Source organism: Marmota monax, unplaced genomic scaffold, assembly GCF_021218885.2.
Source record: "Marmota monax isolate L192 unplaced genomic scaffold, Marmota_monax_Labrador192_F-V1.1 WCK01_AAM20220418_F8-fsc00046, whole genome shotgun sequence".
NCBI classification, from domain to species: domain Eukaryota; kingdom Metazoa; phylum Chordata; class Mammalia; order Rodentia; family Sciuridae; genus Marmota; species Marmota monax.
In genome coordinates, this window is record NW_026692486.1 from 2540288 (window position 1) to 2557156 (window position 16869).

The 16869-nt window shown below is 37.4% G+C and overlaps 1 protein-coding gene across 2 annotated transcripts in view; it reads left to right on the plus strand.

The window, feature by feature from the left end:
• Positions 1-874: 874 nt before the first annotated feature.
• Ak5 (adenylate kinase 5) overlaps positions 875-16869 on the plus strand; it is a 265150-nt gene continuing 249155 nt past the window's right edge. Inside the window, exons 1-3 of one of the 2 annotated variants that reach the window (XM_046443172.2) lie at positions 875-1282; positions 5948-6134; positions 12227-12322. In XM_046443172.2, the coding sequence (XP_046299128.1) occupies positions 1223-1282; positions 5948-6134; positions 12227-12322 (343 nt within the window). In that variant the 5' untranslated portion in view covers positions 875-1222. Of the gene's footprint in view, positions 1283-5947; positions 6135-12154; positions 12323-16869 lie in introns of both variants that reach the window. The other variant, XM_046443171.2, reaches the window with a different exon arrangement.

Consider the following 16869-nt stretch of genomic DNA (forward strand, 5'->3'; position numbering starts at 1 on the left):
TGGGTACACCTTAACAATGGTCTGCAACAGGAAGAGGATCTATTACCCATTATGCCTTAGGCACCCACCTATATTTCTTCATACTTCCCATCAAGGAGGGGGCGTCTAATAACCCATAGGCCACCGACTGCACACTCCTCAGATCTAATTAATGATGCACACCCACTCCACCTACTAAGCCCTTTCCAATTCAAGGGGAATCCAGCACTCTACCACTGCCACCCCTATTCTGCTCCATCTTCCCATTCTTCTAGGTGGAAATAATTAATTTCAGGCTAACACTAAGGCCTTATACTGAAATGAGCAAGAATTTGTGACACAGGCAGAAAAAAAAAATCGAAACCAGCTAGCAAAACTTTCTTGAAGGGTAACAACACCCGAAATAATGGAATTATTTTAAGAGGGAGGATTCTGAACCATGAATTCCCTTTTCTCCTACCCCCTATCTCTCATGACTGAAAAACCAATAACCTTAAGAATAAATGATAAAATTCTGTGACTATTAGGTGCCCCCCCCCCCCCAACATCCTAGGGGACTCAGGGTAACTGGAGTGTGTGTGTGTGTTGTGTGTGCGCGCGCGCACGTCTGGGAAGGTCTGGAAAAGCAAAAAGGTCTAGAGTTCCAAGTGACCCCGACCCTGTTCCCTTGGACACCTGGTCCCGGGGTGGCTGCGGCCTCGGGGCGGCATGCTCAGGGAAGAGCCGCGCTCTGGCGGCTGTGCAGCACGGAGGGGTGTGCCTGCGAGTTCCCTGCGAGCGCCGGTCCCCACCCCCGCATTCTGTGCCTGCCAGCGCAGCGTGACTGGCCGCCGCCGCAGACCCTGCTCCGGGAGGCGCGGAGCGCAGCGCGCAGAGCAGGGAGGCGGGCGGGCGGGCTGCTGCCTGGCGTCCGCCGCGCTGTCCTCCCTCCTCCTCTCCCTCCGCCCCTCCCCTGGCAGTCGCGCTGCCTGGGAACCCGGGAAGCCGCCTTGCCGCTGCTCAGAGCCCGCAGCTCAGGAGCGGGGACCAGCATCCAAACCGGGAGACGGGAGCGCGGAGACCACAACCCTCGGGGGGATAGGTGGAACAGGGCCCTGGTCTGGCAGAGAGTGTGAGAGTGCGCTCCAGATCTAGGGCTGCACCCGTGCGCGCGGACCCCGCCAGTCCCAGCCTCAGCCCCAGCCCAAGTGACCGCAGCCAAGGAACCTCCCCGCCTGCGCCCCAAGGCACGCGTGGTACAACCATGAACACCAACGAAGCCAAGGAGTATCTGGCCCGGAGGGAAATCCCTCAGCTTTTCGAGGTAAGAGGATAGAGCCAACAGAGGGGTAGGAGGAGCTGGAGAGAGAATAGCCGGCGGTTCAGGGTAAGGTACTTGTGCCCTGATACATCTTCCCCGTGAGGGGCACGGAAGTGAAGGCGCCTGCTGAGGCTCACTCGCCCGAGGGTAGTCCCCTTTCCCGTGGTTTGCCGAGGTCGCTATCGGACGGCTGGGCTTAGAAGCCCGCCTGTCACCGATCAAGTTTCCGTCTCCAGACAGGGTTCTGAAAAGCAGCTGCTCCCTGAGCGCCCCTCGGATGTGGACACCCAGGGTGGGTTGCAGAAAGCGGCCTGGCCGCACTCTCTGAGGGCGAGAAGCAGTCAGGCCAGGTGAGTAAATTGTCGCCCAGCGAGAGACAAGGACAAGAAACAGAGAGGTCCAAAGCCCTAGTCCCTCTACATGCTAAGGGTCCGGACCCCTGGAGAGAGGGGAAAGATGGGCGGAAGCAGCTCTCCCTAGGGACAGCTTGGAGGAGAGGGATGAAGATGCAAAAAACGAATCCCAGCCCATCAAGTGCAGCACTACCTCCCGGGTGGCCGGCACCCAATGGTGCTGTGCGCTTTCGGTGAATGAACTCCTGAGCACGTTTTGCCTTTGCCTTGGAAGGAATGGTTCCCCTCGCTTGCCCCAGAAGCTGCAGCTTTTCCCCATCGCTGGCCAACCCACCTAGAGATAGCGGGTCGGGAAGGGAGCGGCGAGACGGGCGTGACTCCTGTTGCTGTCCTCAGACCGCATCACAGCGTCATCTGCACCAGGGACCTGGCAGGTGGAGGGACTTTGAGAATGTGAGAGAAGAGGTTTGAGAAATGAGCTAAAGGAACCTTGGTTAGTTCTAAGCCACAGCCTCCGTCTGGGGTTTTTCTATTCTTCTCTCCATATTTGAATTTTTTTAAAAAATTGCTAAATCCTAAATGCTTTTGCTTACATTAAAAAAGAAAACAAAAACGAATGGAACAGAGCCAAGCTTCTCTGTAGGCAGAGCATTGAAAGAGGAAATTCATTCACTGCAAACCTGGCCTCCCAATTCTAAAACCAAAATGATAGACTGATGAACTAAAAGTCATGAGTTTGTATTTTTCCTGTTTGGTGGATTTGTTTGGTTAAGAGGAATTTAAAATACTACTGGGGAAAATAATTTTGCCCCAATTTCCCCAACTATCTTTAAAATGGGCTGCCATAATTACATATCTTCCTTTTCTCTCACCTCTGTAAGTCACTGTTTTCAGGTCAAAGTCAAGATTTACAGGTAAATCTGAGTTCAAGCCTGGCATATGAAGCCCAAATCTAGCAAGTGTGTTATTCCTGTATGAAAGTAATCAGGTGGTGTTGCATAAGGATAGGTCTTAAGAATGTTTGGGAATTGTAAGAGTTTTGTTGTTGTTGTTGTTAATTTTCAAACGATAAATATGGAGATGAAAAGCTGATGGATTTTAAAAATTGCAGATGTTACTATTGAGATCAATTTTATTTCTACACTTCTTAAAAAGTAATATGTAGGAGAGCCACCTGATTGCAAAATACTGCTAAATAGTAGTCATTTTTCTTTATGAATGTGGGTACTGTTTTTCTTCCTTGATGAAAGGCAACTCCAGAGAATCTGGGTAGTTAGTTCATGAAAATCTATGCTGCATATGAAAATAAGTGATTGCTGGTGTTCCTTGTTCAGGTTTGAGGCTTTTCATTGACTTTTCTGAATATGAATGGAACAATTTTAAGTAATGAGACCAGAAAAAGAAGACCACTTGCTTAGGTGAAATGCAGTAATACAGTGTACTTAGAATCAATCCTGGACAATAGGAAGATGGAAGGAGACTGCTGGTGACCTCAAAGGCTCCATCCTTCCAGTAAAATGCATCTGTGCTGTGCACAATACAAGAGAATAGCAAAATCTGGCAGTTCTCCATCTGATGACTGTAGACAGCAAAACCAAATACTTTAGGTTTCTAAACTGGATTTTCTTCATCAAAACCACAATATTCTAGGTATGTGAAGTTTAACAATTAGGTATCTATCAAACCCTGAAATGTGGACATCAGACACCATTATAGGCCAAGTGAGTGTTGAATTTACATATTACCAAACAATTAGATATAACTGACTTTTTCAGAATTTTTCCAGATGTGACACATCACTTAGGCTAAATGAGATATGGTGTATCTCTGGTAGGTTCATATATGAAATACATTTCTATCTTTAGATTAATTTTTTTCAAAAAATTACTTTCTCACGATTTCATCATAATTTTTTTTTGGGGGGGGGCTGGGTTACCCAGGATTAAACGCAGGGGCACTCAACTCACTGAGCCACATCCCCAGGCTTATTTTGTATTTTATTTAGAGACAGGGTCTCACTGAGTTGCTTAGCACCTCGCTTTTGCTGAGGCTGGCTTTGAACTTGTGATCCTTTTTCCTCAGCCTCCAAGCTCCTGGGATAACAGGTGTGTGCCACTGTGCCCAGCATGAAATCTTAATTATTTATCACTTTATGTGATCTATTTTGATCTCATACCTTAGAGCAGAGCTTTGGCAATTAATTTTAATACTGTGGAAAGTCAAATTGGATTATTCAAGTTCTCAAAATATTAATTCAGAGACTGAATAATAATGTTTACTGGTTAACTTTAATTCCTATTAGTGGTTAGCTATTCAATGACTGAGGAATGGAACCCATTGTCTCCTTTTTAGAATTTATTCCCTTATGTCATTTTTGTTTGGAAAGTTAGAAATGAACATTTCCCAGTCAGAAAAGCTTCAATTGATTGTGTTCTCTTATTTGAGGCATTAGTAAAAGGCAAAACTAAAAGACATGATCTTGAGTGATTCATATTGTAGTTGGATTATGAATGATGCATAGAGAATATGGTATTTTATGACATTTTTGCAAGATGCGCAGAAGCAATGTATGGGTTTTGGAATCAGAAACTGAGTTGGAATCCTGGGCCTAGGAGTCTTTAGCTGAGTAAACTTGAGTAAGTCATTAACATTTCTGAGCAGCAATTTACTACTCTTAAAAATGGGGATAATAGTGCCTCACAGGGCTGAGATTACAATGGGTAAAATAGTGCATGAAAGACACAGAGGTCTTTCTGCATGGATTTGTCTGTTTCTGGCTCATTGTATAGGAAGAGTGCAGGAAGCTTAACTGCCACATCTGGATATACAGCAAGATCTCAACACAAACTGGATATAGATACCTAGCTTATTTTTTTGCTCCTTCAGCACCTAAACTCATCCGATGGAGTTTCATACTCTAACCCACTCTACATAGGATTTCAGAAAACAAATGTATCCAGTAAGAATTGTCCACCATTATGGGCAAAATTTGCAATTTGAAAGTAAAATATTGTATTTAGGAAAGCTGTTAACCTTTCCAAGAGTGTATGTTTTGTACATTAATAGCATATATTGGTAACTATAATCACCTGATTTTTCCATGAGAAACCTGAAAGAAATGTTTTGCATATCAGTCATTTTCCAAGGAGTCAGCATTTCCAAACTAGTAGCATTTAAATACATGTGGCATCTCACACAACATAAACAGAAAAAGTAATAGCATCAAATCTTGTTTCCCTCTCTTTCTGTGTAATCTCAGTAGATATTGTGGTCGCTTGTTGCATAGAAAATAACATCATTTTTTTCTCAGACTTCAATTTTTTGAATCACACTCAGACTTAAATGTTGAATGATTTTTTTTTCCTAATCAGAAAAAATATTTATTATGCACCCACTACCTGCCAGTTAAAGTGTTAGATGTAGAGGTCTGGAAGAAAAAAAAAATGAAACCTACTCTGTGTCATTTAAAAGCTTATAGTTTAGAAGAGACAAGAAACACAGCAACCAGTGTTTTCAGTATAAATAACAAGCGTGATATTTTATGCCAGGTACCATGGGAACACAGAAGAGGGGGACCACAGGCCAACCTAGGGGCTCAGGAAACACTTCCTGATAATAATGATGATGGTAATATCTAATCCCACTAAAATTTGTGCAGTTTACTACAGGTCAGGAACTTACTATGCACTGTACAAATATTTTATTTGAAAAATTCTTTACAATCCTTCTGGGCACCAGGGCATACACCTGTAATCCCAGCAGTTTGGGAGGCTGAGACAGGAGCATCACGAGTTCAAAGCCAGCCTCAGCAATTTAGCAAGGCCCTAAGCAACTCAGCGAGACCCTGTCTCTAAAATCAAAAAAAAAAAAAAAAAAAAAAAAAGACTAGGGATGTGGCATAGTGTTTAAGTACCCCTGAGTTCAATCCCTGCATATATACAATCCCTGTGAGGTAGATATTATTACATCCATTTTGCAGAAGATACTAGGGCTTAGAAATTTAAAAGATGAGTAGGAGTAAGATAAATAATGCCTCAGGCATTTTTACATCCTGCATTTTGTCTCACTTTGATAGGACTTTTCTATTTTAAACTATGTAGTTGCCTGAATTATTTAAAAGGCAGAGAATGCTGAGCTGATATCATTTGGTCATCAGGAACTTAAGGGATTATCCTAATTGCTCAATTTCAACTTTTTTAAAATTAAAAATAAACATTAAGGACAAAACAAATAATTCACAGATGGGACATAATAGTATTTTATCAAAGGTGGTTTAAAAACATATTTTATTGGTATGTATATTTTTGTATTTCAGAGCCTTTTGAATGGACTGATGTGTTCTAAGCCAGAAGACCCAGTAGAATATTTGGAAAGTTGTTTACAGAAAGTGAAGGAACTAGGTGGCTGTGACAAGGTGAAGTGGGATACATTTGTCAGCCAGGAGAAGAAGATCTTACCTCCACTAAATGGAGGACAGTCACGAAGATCCTTCCTAAGAAATGGTAATGTATATGTAGAATAATAGCCAGTTTACAGGTAGAGCAGTTCTCTTTAAAACATGCCATATGGACTGTAAGCAGTAATTTATTGGGTTTATAAATGGCTGGAAGGCTATGAAGCCCTGGAATATGATTAATCTCTTTCTGCTACTAATGCTAATCGCCTTCATGATAAGACAAACACAATTACATACCATTGTCCAGCAATTTGCTAAAGACTTAATGAAATTTTATATTACTGACTTCGTTATTTTGCAAAATGAATTACATTAAAAACCAATGGATTATTTTAAATTGCAAGTAAGCTTTTTCCAACTACATGAGTAGAATACTGATAAAATTGGTAGTTATTACATAACCACTCACCATTTGTCATTAGCTAGAAAGAGATTTAGCTTATTAATATGTTTCCAAGTCCAGAGTTCATATTAATGCATCTGAATAAATGAATGTAAAGTTTATGCTAGTTTATTCAATAAGGATTTGTTAGGCAGCTGTCTAATGCAATGTATTAGAGTAGGCATTTGGGTGCTATAAAAGAAGGAGAAGAAATAAACTTGTTTCAATTTAGGAGTAGTTTATAATTAAGAACTGGAGTTTGTTAGACAAGAGGTGCTATTTGTTTCTGAAATATGTACTTCTCAAAACCATGAATTGGACATGAGCCAACTAGCCTTTCAGGCTCTAGATGAGTTGTGATGTATAGTAGTTTATAAAAAGTAGAATCAATTCCAATCAGGGGAAACAAATTCTTTTCTAGTGGCCAAGATCATTATATTTTCAAAACTTAAACTGTTTTTAAAATTGTACCACAAAAAGTTTTCAGCTAAACCAACAAAATTTGAAGTGGAAACAATTCTATTTGCAATTAATATGTAGAGGAAACAAACCTTAGTTTGTTTAACCTTATTCAGTGATGACCCACTTAGATTTTATTTGAATGTGGTATGGGAAAAAGTCATGGTGTGATAATTTTTAAGAAGCACAAGCAGAAAATGGAAAATAAAAGTACCATTTCCTCAAAAACAGTACTAAAGGGCAGAAGAGTCCTTCTCTGTCTATGCAGGAATCAATGCCAGGTAATGCCAGGTTTTACTGGAAGGTGATGTGACTCCCTCCCAAATTTTCCAATGTCATTGAAAAACAATTGAAACATCTGATGTTGTTATTTAAAACTAACTTCAGAAACTCTCAAAAGTTCTAACAGACCCCACAAAACAAGAAATAATTAGAAAATAATTTGCTGTGACCATAAGGTAATAAGATTCGTGATCAGAAGTCAGGTGTGGTGGTGCACACATGTAATCTTAGCTTCTTAGGAGGCGGAGGCAGGAGGATTACATATTTAAGGCTATTTTGTCAATTTAGCAGAACTGTGTAATCAAATAAAAAGTAAAAAGGGCTGGGAATGCAGCTCAGTGGTAAAGTGCCCCTGGGTTCAACCCCCAATACAAAAAAATAAACTAGCTCTCAGAATCAGCAATTGACTTCATCACTCTACAAGGCTTCTCACGCCAATTCATCTTAGATAGATGGTAAAACATCCCTCACTACATACTAAACCATGTCATTACATTCTGTGGTAAGTCCTAAGGTTGAGGTCATGTCTTCCTGTGCTTATAAAATTAAATTTGTACTGAATATTTCAATTTGACTCTTAGAACCATTACAATTCTACAGAGATTTTTATTCTTTGCATAGAGTTTACCTCTAGACCCAGTTCCTGGCTAATAACAGGTGTCAGTTCCAAACTGAAAAATTTATTCTTTGTAAATTATGAGGTTGCTGGTTCACTGAGAACAGTGTAGGATACACAGAGTAGGGAGTGAATAAGATTGATATTTAGGGCCCCAATTCAAACTTAACAGTTTAGGTTTGGCACCTTTGTTGGCTACAGTCACCGGAGTGACTTTAGCCAATTATTGCTATAGCACACTTTGCACATTATTGCTTTTAGGTGAGCAAAATTATATTTTAGTGGGCTTTTAAAGTTTATACACCTTCCCAAAATGGCTAACTTATTTCCAGAGGTGTTATCATGCTAATAAAATTTGGCCCAATGTTCAATACATACCTCATGCCCTTGTTAGATCAAGTAAGGTAAATATGGGGAATTCTTTTCCTAAATCTTAAAGCACTGCTAAAACTTCAGATAGTTCTGGATTTAGTCTAATGTATTTTTATATTTTAAGAATTAAATCTAAGAGGTTATGACCTTCAATTATAGGTAAACTGCTCTCAGACTGGGTATAAAAAGTGTTTTCGATACACTTAAGCCTTGATACTGTTTCTTGGCTTGATAATATGTAGAAACCAGGCAAGCTAACAGTGGGGACTAAACTAGAAAACAGAACTAGATAGTCAAGTAGAAATTTTACAAAAATATCAAGGTGAACAAAACACATCTATGGGATTATATTGGGTTCATAAATAGCCAGTTTGGAACTCTTGAGTTAGCAAGATAAACTAATATGGCAGTAGGTATAACTGTTATCAAAATAAAATTGCTTGCTAATTTTAGGGTTTCCATACCTTCTAATGCTTTACTATATTTTCCAGCCAGAGATCTTTTCATTAATAATCAGATAAGCCTTTCTATGTACTAGGGTGACAAGAATGTTATACTCTAATGTCCTATTACTGGAATATATGCTAAAAGATGGAAATTGTTTTCTAAACTGATTTATTTTGTAATAATAAAATTTTGTTTTATGAAATGCTTTACACATTTGTGCTTTGTCAATTTTAGCTATAATTTGTGCACTAGGTTATTAAGTTCAACAACATTGCTAACTGTTCAGTAACTTAAAACAAAATGATGATTTTCAAAAATAGATTACTCATGAAAGTTTTGCATAAATATTGATGTAGATATGCTAACATATAATTATCCAAAAAAGTGTTCTATGACATAAAACATTTTTATTATCTAAGCAATTGCTTTCGTAAATTAGAATATAATAAAGCAACAATAAATTATTGGTTGACAGTTCTTAACATGTTAAATGTGAGACAACCATCCTTTTTTCCCTGTCATATGCATATAACTGAACAGATAATAATCTATGAATAAGAGTTCTAGTTGCAAACATCCATAGTTATCTTCTGAAATATCTCATTGTCCTATTCAACATGTTGAAAACCAAATACACCCTATTTGCATTAAAACTGCCACTCACATCTCCTTTTCTTTTTCCTATAAAGTCAGTCAGTGAGTCAGTGGTACAATAAAATAACCATTTCTTGAGATGACTGTGTACCAGATATTCTTTTAGGACTCATTGTGGCCACCAAAAAAAGAACAGGCGTGGCACCTGCCCTCAGGGAGCTTACAGTCTGGCAATGAAATCAGGCATTCAACATATAATTGCTATAGCAATGAGTGCTGTGGGAAATAATACGTGGTGGACTAGACCAGTGAGCTGACCAGTGGACTGGATACAGTATAGATGGGGTTCTGGATAAGCTTCCTGTGAATATGCTAATACTTCAAGTGAATATTCTAAGCTTCAAGTGATATGCTAATACTTGGAGACAAAAAGTTGAGTGTGTGATGGCTAGAGAAGGATGGAAGAGATTGCAGATATTTCTGAGGTAGAGAAAGAAGGTGTGATATGGTCAGGAGTGAAAGAAGCCCAGTAGTTCTGGAACAGAAGGTAGAGCAGAGGAACACTACATGAAATGCAGATTGTTGGACTTGAGACCTAGAAATTGTTGCTAAGCCATCATCCCCTTTGATTTCTTGTGTCCTGAACCATGTCTTTACATGCAGCCTCTCATTTCCATTCCCCTTACTACTACTCTAGCCCAAACCCTCATTTCTCACCTGTGTATTGCTTTAACAGCCTCCTACTCACTGCTCTTCTGCTTAGTCTTTCCCTATTCAAACCCATTCTAGCCACCAGCAGATTAAGTTTTCTAAAATTGTGTGCCTTCTCTAGCCCCCAGAACCTCTGCTGAATTTACAACAGATCAAAGCTAAGCCTTTTACCTTGATATTCAATGCTATTCACACTGTGGCCACACTTAAGCTACCCATCTTATCTTCTGGGTTTTCTCTATAGAAAACGATTTTAGTAAGGTGTTCTCTTTGTTATGGATTCAGCAAATGTTTATTGGGCGCTGGTTACCTGTCAAACTAGATGCCAGGGATGCAGAGTTCCAAATAATAGGTAAGGTCCCCACTATTGTGGAACTTATGGTCTAGTAGAAGAAAAACCATGAATGAAATGGAAAACTCTCAGTTGGTGAAGAGCATTAGTAATAGCCTTGAGAGTCACTGGTTGGGGGGGCTACACTAGTTTAGAAAGTCAGCAAGGTGCTCTTACAAGAGGAGGTATTTAAGCTGAGGTGTGAATGACAGTCAGCCAGCCAAGGACCAACAGAGAAGGAGCATTTCAGACAACAGATTGGACGGGTAAATGTGGAAGCAGGCAGAAAAGTCAAGTAGTCAGAGTAAAAGACTGGGAATAAATGGGAATAAGTGGGAAAAGTGAGAGAAGAGAGTAATCAAGGATAATGCTTAGAGTTTGGTCTTATGTTAACTAAAGCTATTGAACTTCAAGGCAGAGCAGGTTACTGTTGTCAGTGCCTTATCTGACATGGCCTTTCCCATCGTTTTCTACAGACTATCCACTGTCATCTGTATACTCATCCACTCCTTTCATGAAACTAAAGTGAGCCCAGAGGGGTAGTGATCAGTAGTCTCATTCAGTTTATCAGCAGAGAATGGAAAGATCTGATTGATACACCTGAGGAGATGTGAGTTTTACGCTCTGCTTAGATATGGTAGCCACCCTCGTAGAACCCCTCAGGGTGGTCTATTTTCTTCTTTTCTGCAGGGGCTGTTTGGGTAGTTAGGGCTTCTCTGAGCCTTCTGAGATACTGACACATGGAGTGAAGAAAGAGAGAGCCATAAACTACATATTGATAATTGCCTGATTTGGGTTTGTCAGGACTGATTTCTGTCCTGTTGAATATGTCAATTGTATTTTCTGAGTCTTTGTATCGTGTGCACCAACTGAGATATACTTTCTAGATTTTTATCTCTGTGTTTGCCTTTAAAAATAATGGTCCTGCCTCTTTTGCAAGTCCTTTCCTACCACTCCAGATCAAATGGATTTACCCATTCATCTATCTACTGTGGTGTTTACCATGAGAGATGTTCATATTAGCAGTTCTCCTGCCTCATGTGCGCACAGCTGTCAGATATAAGCATATGAGCTCTAGCTTATAAGCACTGAAGATACAGGATGACATCTTATTCTTCTACTGAATCATCCTTAGTACATTAACATGCCTGGCAATAAATGGCAAATATCTGCTACTGTCATATATGTAAAGTTAAATCACCATATTTACATCTTTTAAGTCAAATAAATTAAATATAATAAATACTGGAAAAATAAAAGTAAATAATGTTGAAAACATTCCACGTATATAAATTGCTTGCACCCTTCCACCTAATTGGTAACCAACCCTAATTTTTTGTTCATTATGCTACCAAACCATTCCACTAGACCTCCAGTGTTCCTGGATCATACTGAGTACACACATGTGCATTTGTAGAATGAATGAAATATATGATGCATAAGCACTGGCTCCACGGGCAGCTACAGATGGTTTTGAAGGTTATGTACTGCAAAACTCCAGAGAATACTTTTTGCAGAGGCCAGGATATACACAACCTACCAAGCAAGACTAGGCAGTGTCTGAGAAGGTCTCTGTAGGCCATGGGGTGGCCAAGTCTAGTTCAATGCTGTTTTAACGAATAAAGTTTTATTGGAACACTCATTTGTTTACCTATTGTCTATGACTGCATTCATGCTATCATGACTGAGTGGAGTACAAGATCATCTGGCTTTCAGAGTGCAAAATATTGTCTGTCTGGCCCTTTATGAAAATGTTTGCTGGCCACTTGGAAAGTCTTCTCATTAATAAAATTCCTTCTACTCATAGTTTAAATGTGAAAAGTGTTTTGTTTTGCTTTTTTCCCTTTTCAAAGTTATCTTACTCTTTTGCAGTAATGCCTGAAAATTCAAACTTTCCATATCGGCGGTATGATCGACTCCCTCCAATCCATCAATTCTCCATAGAAAGTGACACGGATCTCTCTGAGACTGCAGAGTTAATTGAGGAGTATGAGGTTTTTGATCCTACCAGACCTCGTCCAAAAATCATTCTTGTCATAGGTATGAGAACAGAAAGCAAAATTCTCTACTATTGCTAATTTTGTTTATATTTTTACATTTTGAAAAATGCCAATTATGTATCATATTTGAAATACTTAGCTGAATAATGATGAGGCATAAAAACAAAGGTTCAAGGGAAAATTGAAATATTTTAAAAATAATTTTCAATAAAACAAATTGTTATAATGTAACCTAATGCTTATTGAATTTTCTTAGATTTCTATTACAATGTCATAGGAATTCTTTATAATGAATTCAAAGCATCTCTTCAAGATTTATTGCTCTGTGGTTTTATTTATTTAATCTTTACTAAGATTACATTAGATATTTTCTAAGTATGATGTTTTTCCCTTTAAATCAGCAAATTGAAATTTTATTCACTTAACTTCAGAGGGAAAAGTAAATAATAATATGTTGGTAAGGATTCATATAAATGAACTTCCTTGTGGCAAACTGGTACCTACAATAAAATTTAAATTTCCATGTTATTTGACAAGCAAATAAAAAGAACAGTGTTTTATACAGCATAAGACATCTGAGGATTAACCAAAATAACAAAGATAACCATTCATTTTTAAAATTACCACTGTGAATCTTACACTGAATACAAAAAATATCAGCCTGATGCCATTTCACAAGGAATAGATAATGAAAATGTTTTAAGTAGTTTTGCAAAATGCATTTTTTTTCTCACTCTTGCAAATTCTAACTTTCTCAAAATCTATGAAAATCATGAAGAGTCCTGTGAACAAGCAACGTATATAGTCATTGTATCACTTTCCAATTTAACTGGGCCTTCATGGAGATGACCAAAAGCAAATATGTAGTGTGAAATGTTCTAACCAGTAACTATTAACAGAAAACTAAATGTATACAGCTCCCAGGCTGAGAAGTAGTGCTCCAGAGAACATAATGAAGATGGCAACTAGCATACAAGCATGCGCATAAACGACTGAGCTATATAGCAAGAACTTAGGTTGACCAATGTTTATGTTTATGTTAATTAGGAGTGAAATTTGTACATTGCAAAATGAAATGACAAATATATTTCTCCCCAAATTGTTAACAATATTGCTGGAAGAGATTTAAAAATCAGCTGAGGGTGTAGTAGCTCTGTGGTGGTACAAGGCTCTAGGTTTTATCCCCAGAGCATTGCAAAGAAGCAAACAAGCAAAAACAAAACAAAACAAGAAGAGGCAGAAGAAATCAGCTCTCAAAAAAGCCAAAATATTTGTATGGCTTATTATAGCCATTATTATACCATAAACCTCTGTTTTGGGGAATGGAATACTTTTCTGTGTCTAGAAATTTGGAGTTCTTACCCAGAAGGCAAGGAAATAACTAAGAGAGAGCTATAGGTAAAGTGTAATGGAATTCTCTTACCATTTCCTGGTTTAAAGGTGGACTGAATATATTCCTTCAATTTTGTTTTTCTTGTTGCTATTAGTAAAGTTATTGGTGATTATAAACAAGATGAATAAATGGAAGTTTGGTTGTCCATGAAAATGGTATAAGACCAAGTTGCTCTTGTATAAAACGGCACATATGATTTTTTGTTTATTGTGAATTTTATATGAAAATGACTAAAATATTTTAATAAATTAAATTTTTGGAGAAGGTGTAAAACCCTCATATCTCACCTCTTTCACAGTTCTTTTTTGTTTGGTGAAATCAGCTTACTTCTCTGGATTTGATTCTGGTTACAGATTTACATGCTGTACATTTTGCATATTATAAGAGTGACACAGAACCAATGTGTATACATAATATTTAAATGATTGAGACAAGGCAGGGAAAGAAGATTCTTAATTTTTCTAAGAAAACTAGAGCAATTTTAAGACTTTCTGGGGAATTATAAAATAATTGTACCTAAATCTTACAAATTTTAATTTCATCCAGAAAAATGTATGTGGGAGAAGGTACAGAGGCCCACATAGTATTACATCTAAATAAACAAAATTTCTCTTCTGGCACTACAGATTTATTTTAAACTGGTCTTCTTGGTACAGATATGAATTCCTTTTATGTGAATGTAATCATAAAATCTCAGAGTTAATATTAACTAGAGATGAATAGAACAAAACAGCTCATTCTGGCTTTAGAGAGAAGAAAATAAAATTAATTTGTTAGCAAGTTTCAGTAATCAAACTCATCTAATAAATTAGTGTTATTTTCTATCAGTTTTGCCAGTCTTATTTTGTTATTGTTATTGTTGTCTGATATTGCCTCTATTATTTAATAAAATAAAAATTTTTTCCTTAAAGTTTTCATAACTTTCTCAATGTGTTTGATTTTTAAAAATTCAAAGGAATTTGTAGGCTCTGAATTTGATGGTTTCTGAGATCAAGCATGGAAATACCTATATCCTGAATTTTGCTTTTTCAGATTAAACCAGATTGGATTTGTCAATGGTGTTGATCATATTATATTTTTCTTGAAGCCAATCCTTGAATAGCCTGTGATAATAGATCAAAAGCAACTATTTGGAACCTTACTTTTTTGTTGCTGTTTGGTGCTTTTTTTGTTTTTGTTTTTGATTTTTCTTGTACCAGGGATTGAGACAGGGTCTCACTAAGTTGCTTAGAGCCTCACTAAATTGCTGAGGCTGGCTTTGAACTTGCAATCCTCCTGCTTCAGCCTCCTGAGCCATTGGGATTATAGGTGTGAACCACCACACCTGGTTTAGAATTTACTTTTGAATTGCAAAGTAAAGAATTTAATCTGGTAGAAGCAGAGGTGGTTTATGATATTAAGTGTAGACAGATAGAATGTATAGTATCTTAGAGAATGGTCAAAAATATTAATAAATTCCTATATTAAGTTTAATAAAGCAATAAAAAAAGCGAAAGCTAGATATTATTTGGTGCATTGTTTGGTTCTGGGGCTCAGAAATGGTTCTAGTCATATTAGTTGATCTTATAATTCTGCCAACCAAATCTGCCCACTCTGAAATTCTCTTCACACAAGAAAAGTAACTTTATGTTTTACTTATATTATTTGAAAGGATAAAAAATACTTATTAAATGCATAGATATAAAATGACTTCAATATGCAAAAACTTTGACATTAGTAGAAAAAAATATGAATTCACTTTTCTTTTGATTTGATTATTATTTTTAATATTGCATAATAATTATAATTATGTTTCGGTGGATATTACTAATACATATCACTACTTTTAGGCATTGAATTTTTTAAGTATATTTTTGTTGGTACAAATTATAATTATAATTATACATAATATTGGGATTCATTATGCCATATTTGTACATACAAATAACATAATTTGAACAATCTCCTTCCCCAGTACTTCCCTTTCCTCCCGTCCTCTCTCTCTTACCTGTTTGCTCTACTGATCTCCCTTCCATTATTATTATTATTTTTATTATTATTAATTAGTGAATTATACATATAAGCAGGATTCATTATAGTATGTTCATACATGGGTGCAGCAAAATTTGGTAGATTTTGTATCCCGGTACTTCCCTATTCCCTGTCCTCTTCCCTTCCTCTTGATCTCTTTCCTTTACTCTATTGGTCTGCTTTCTATTTTCCTGCAACCTCTTCTTTATTATTATTATTATTACTATTACTTTTTTTTTCACTTTCTGTTTAGCTTCTGCATATGAGAGAAAACATTTGACCTTTGACTTTCTGAGTCTGGCTTAGTTCACCTAGCATGATGTGCTCCAATTCCATCCATTTACCAGCAAATGACATAATTCTCATTCTTTATAGCTGAGTAAAACTCCTTTGTATATATATACACCACATTTTCTTTATCCATTCATCTATTGATGGGTATGTAGGCTGGTCCCATAACTTGCCTATAGTGAATTGCTGTAAACATTGTAATGCATGTATCACGACATTATGCTGATTTTAGTCTTTTGGATAAATACCAAGGAGTAAGATAGCTGAGTCACAAGTGGTTCCATTCCTAGTCTTTTGAGGAACCTCCATACTGATTTCCATAGTGGTTATGCTAATTTACAATCCTTTGTTTCTTTTTCTCTACATCCTCTCTAGCATTTATTGTTGTCTCCTTGATGACTGCCATTCTGACTGGGGTGAGATCAAATCTCAGTATAGTTTTCATTTGCATCTCTCTGATTTCTAAGAATGTTGGACATTCATATATGTTTTAGCCATTTGTATTTCTTCTTTAAAAAAGGTCTGTTTAGATCTTTTGTTTGTTTATTAATTGGGTTATTTGGTTTTTTGGTGTTAAGTTTTTTGAGTTCTTTATATATTCAGGATATTAATTCCCTGTTAGAAAAGTGGCTGGCAAAGAGTTTTCTCCCATTCAGTAGGCTCCTTTTCATGCTCTTAATTGTTTTCTTTGCTGTGCAGAAGTCTCTTAATTTTATACTATCCTATTTATTAATTCTCAGTATTGTTTCTTGATATTTAGGAATTTATTAAGGAAGTTGTTTCCTGTGCCAATATGTTGGAGTATTGACCCTATGTTTTCTACTTATTAGGCATTGAATTTTTTAACTGTTTTTCTTTACATTCAATAATGCATGCTCAATTCTTTGAATCTC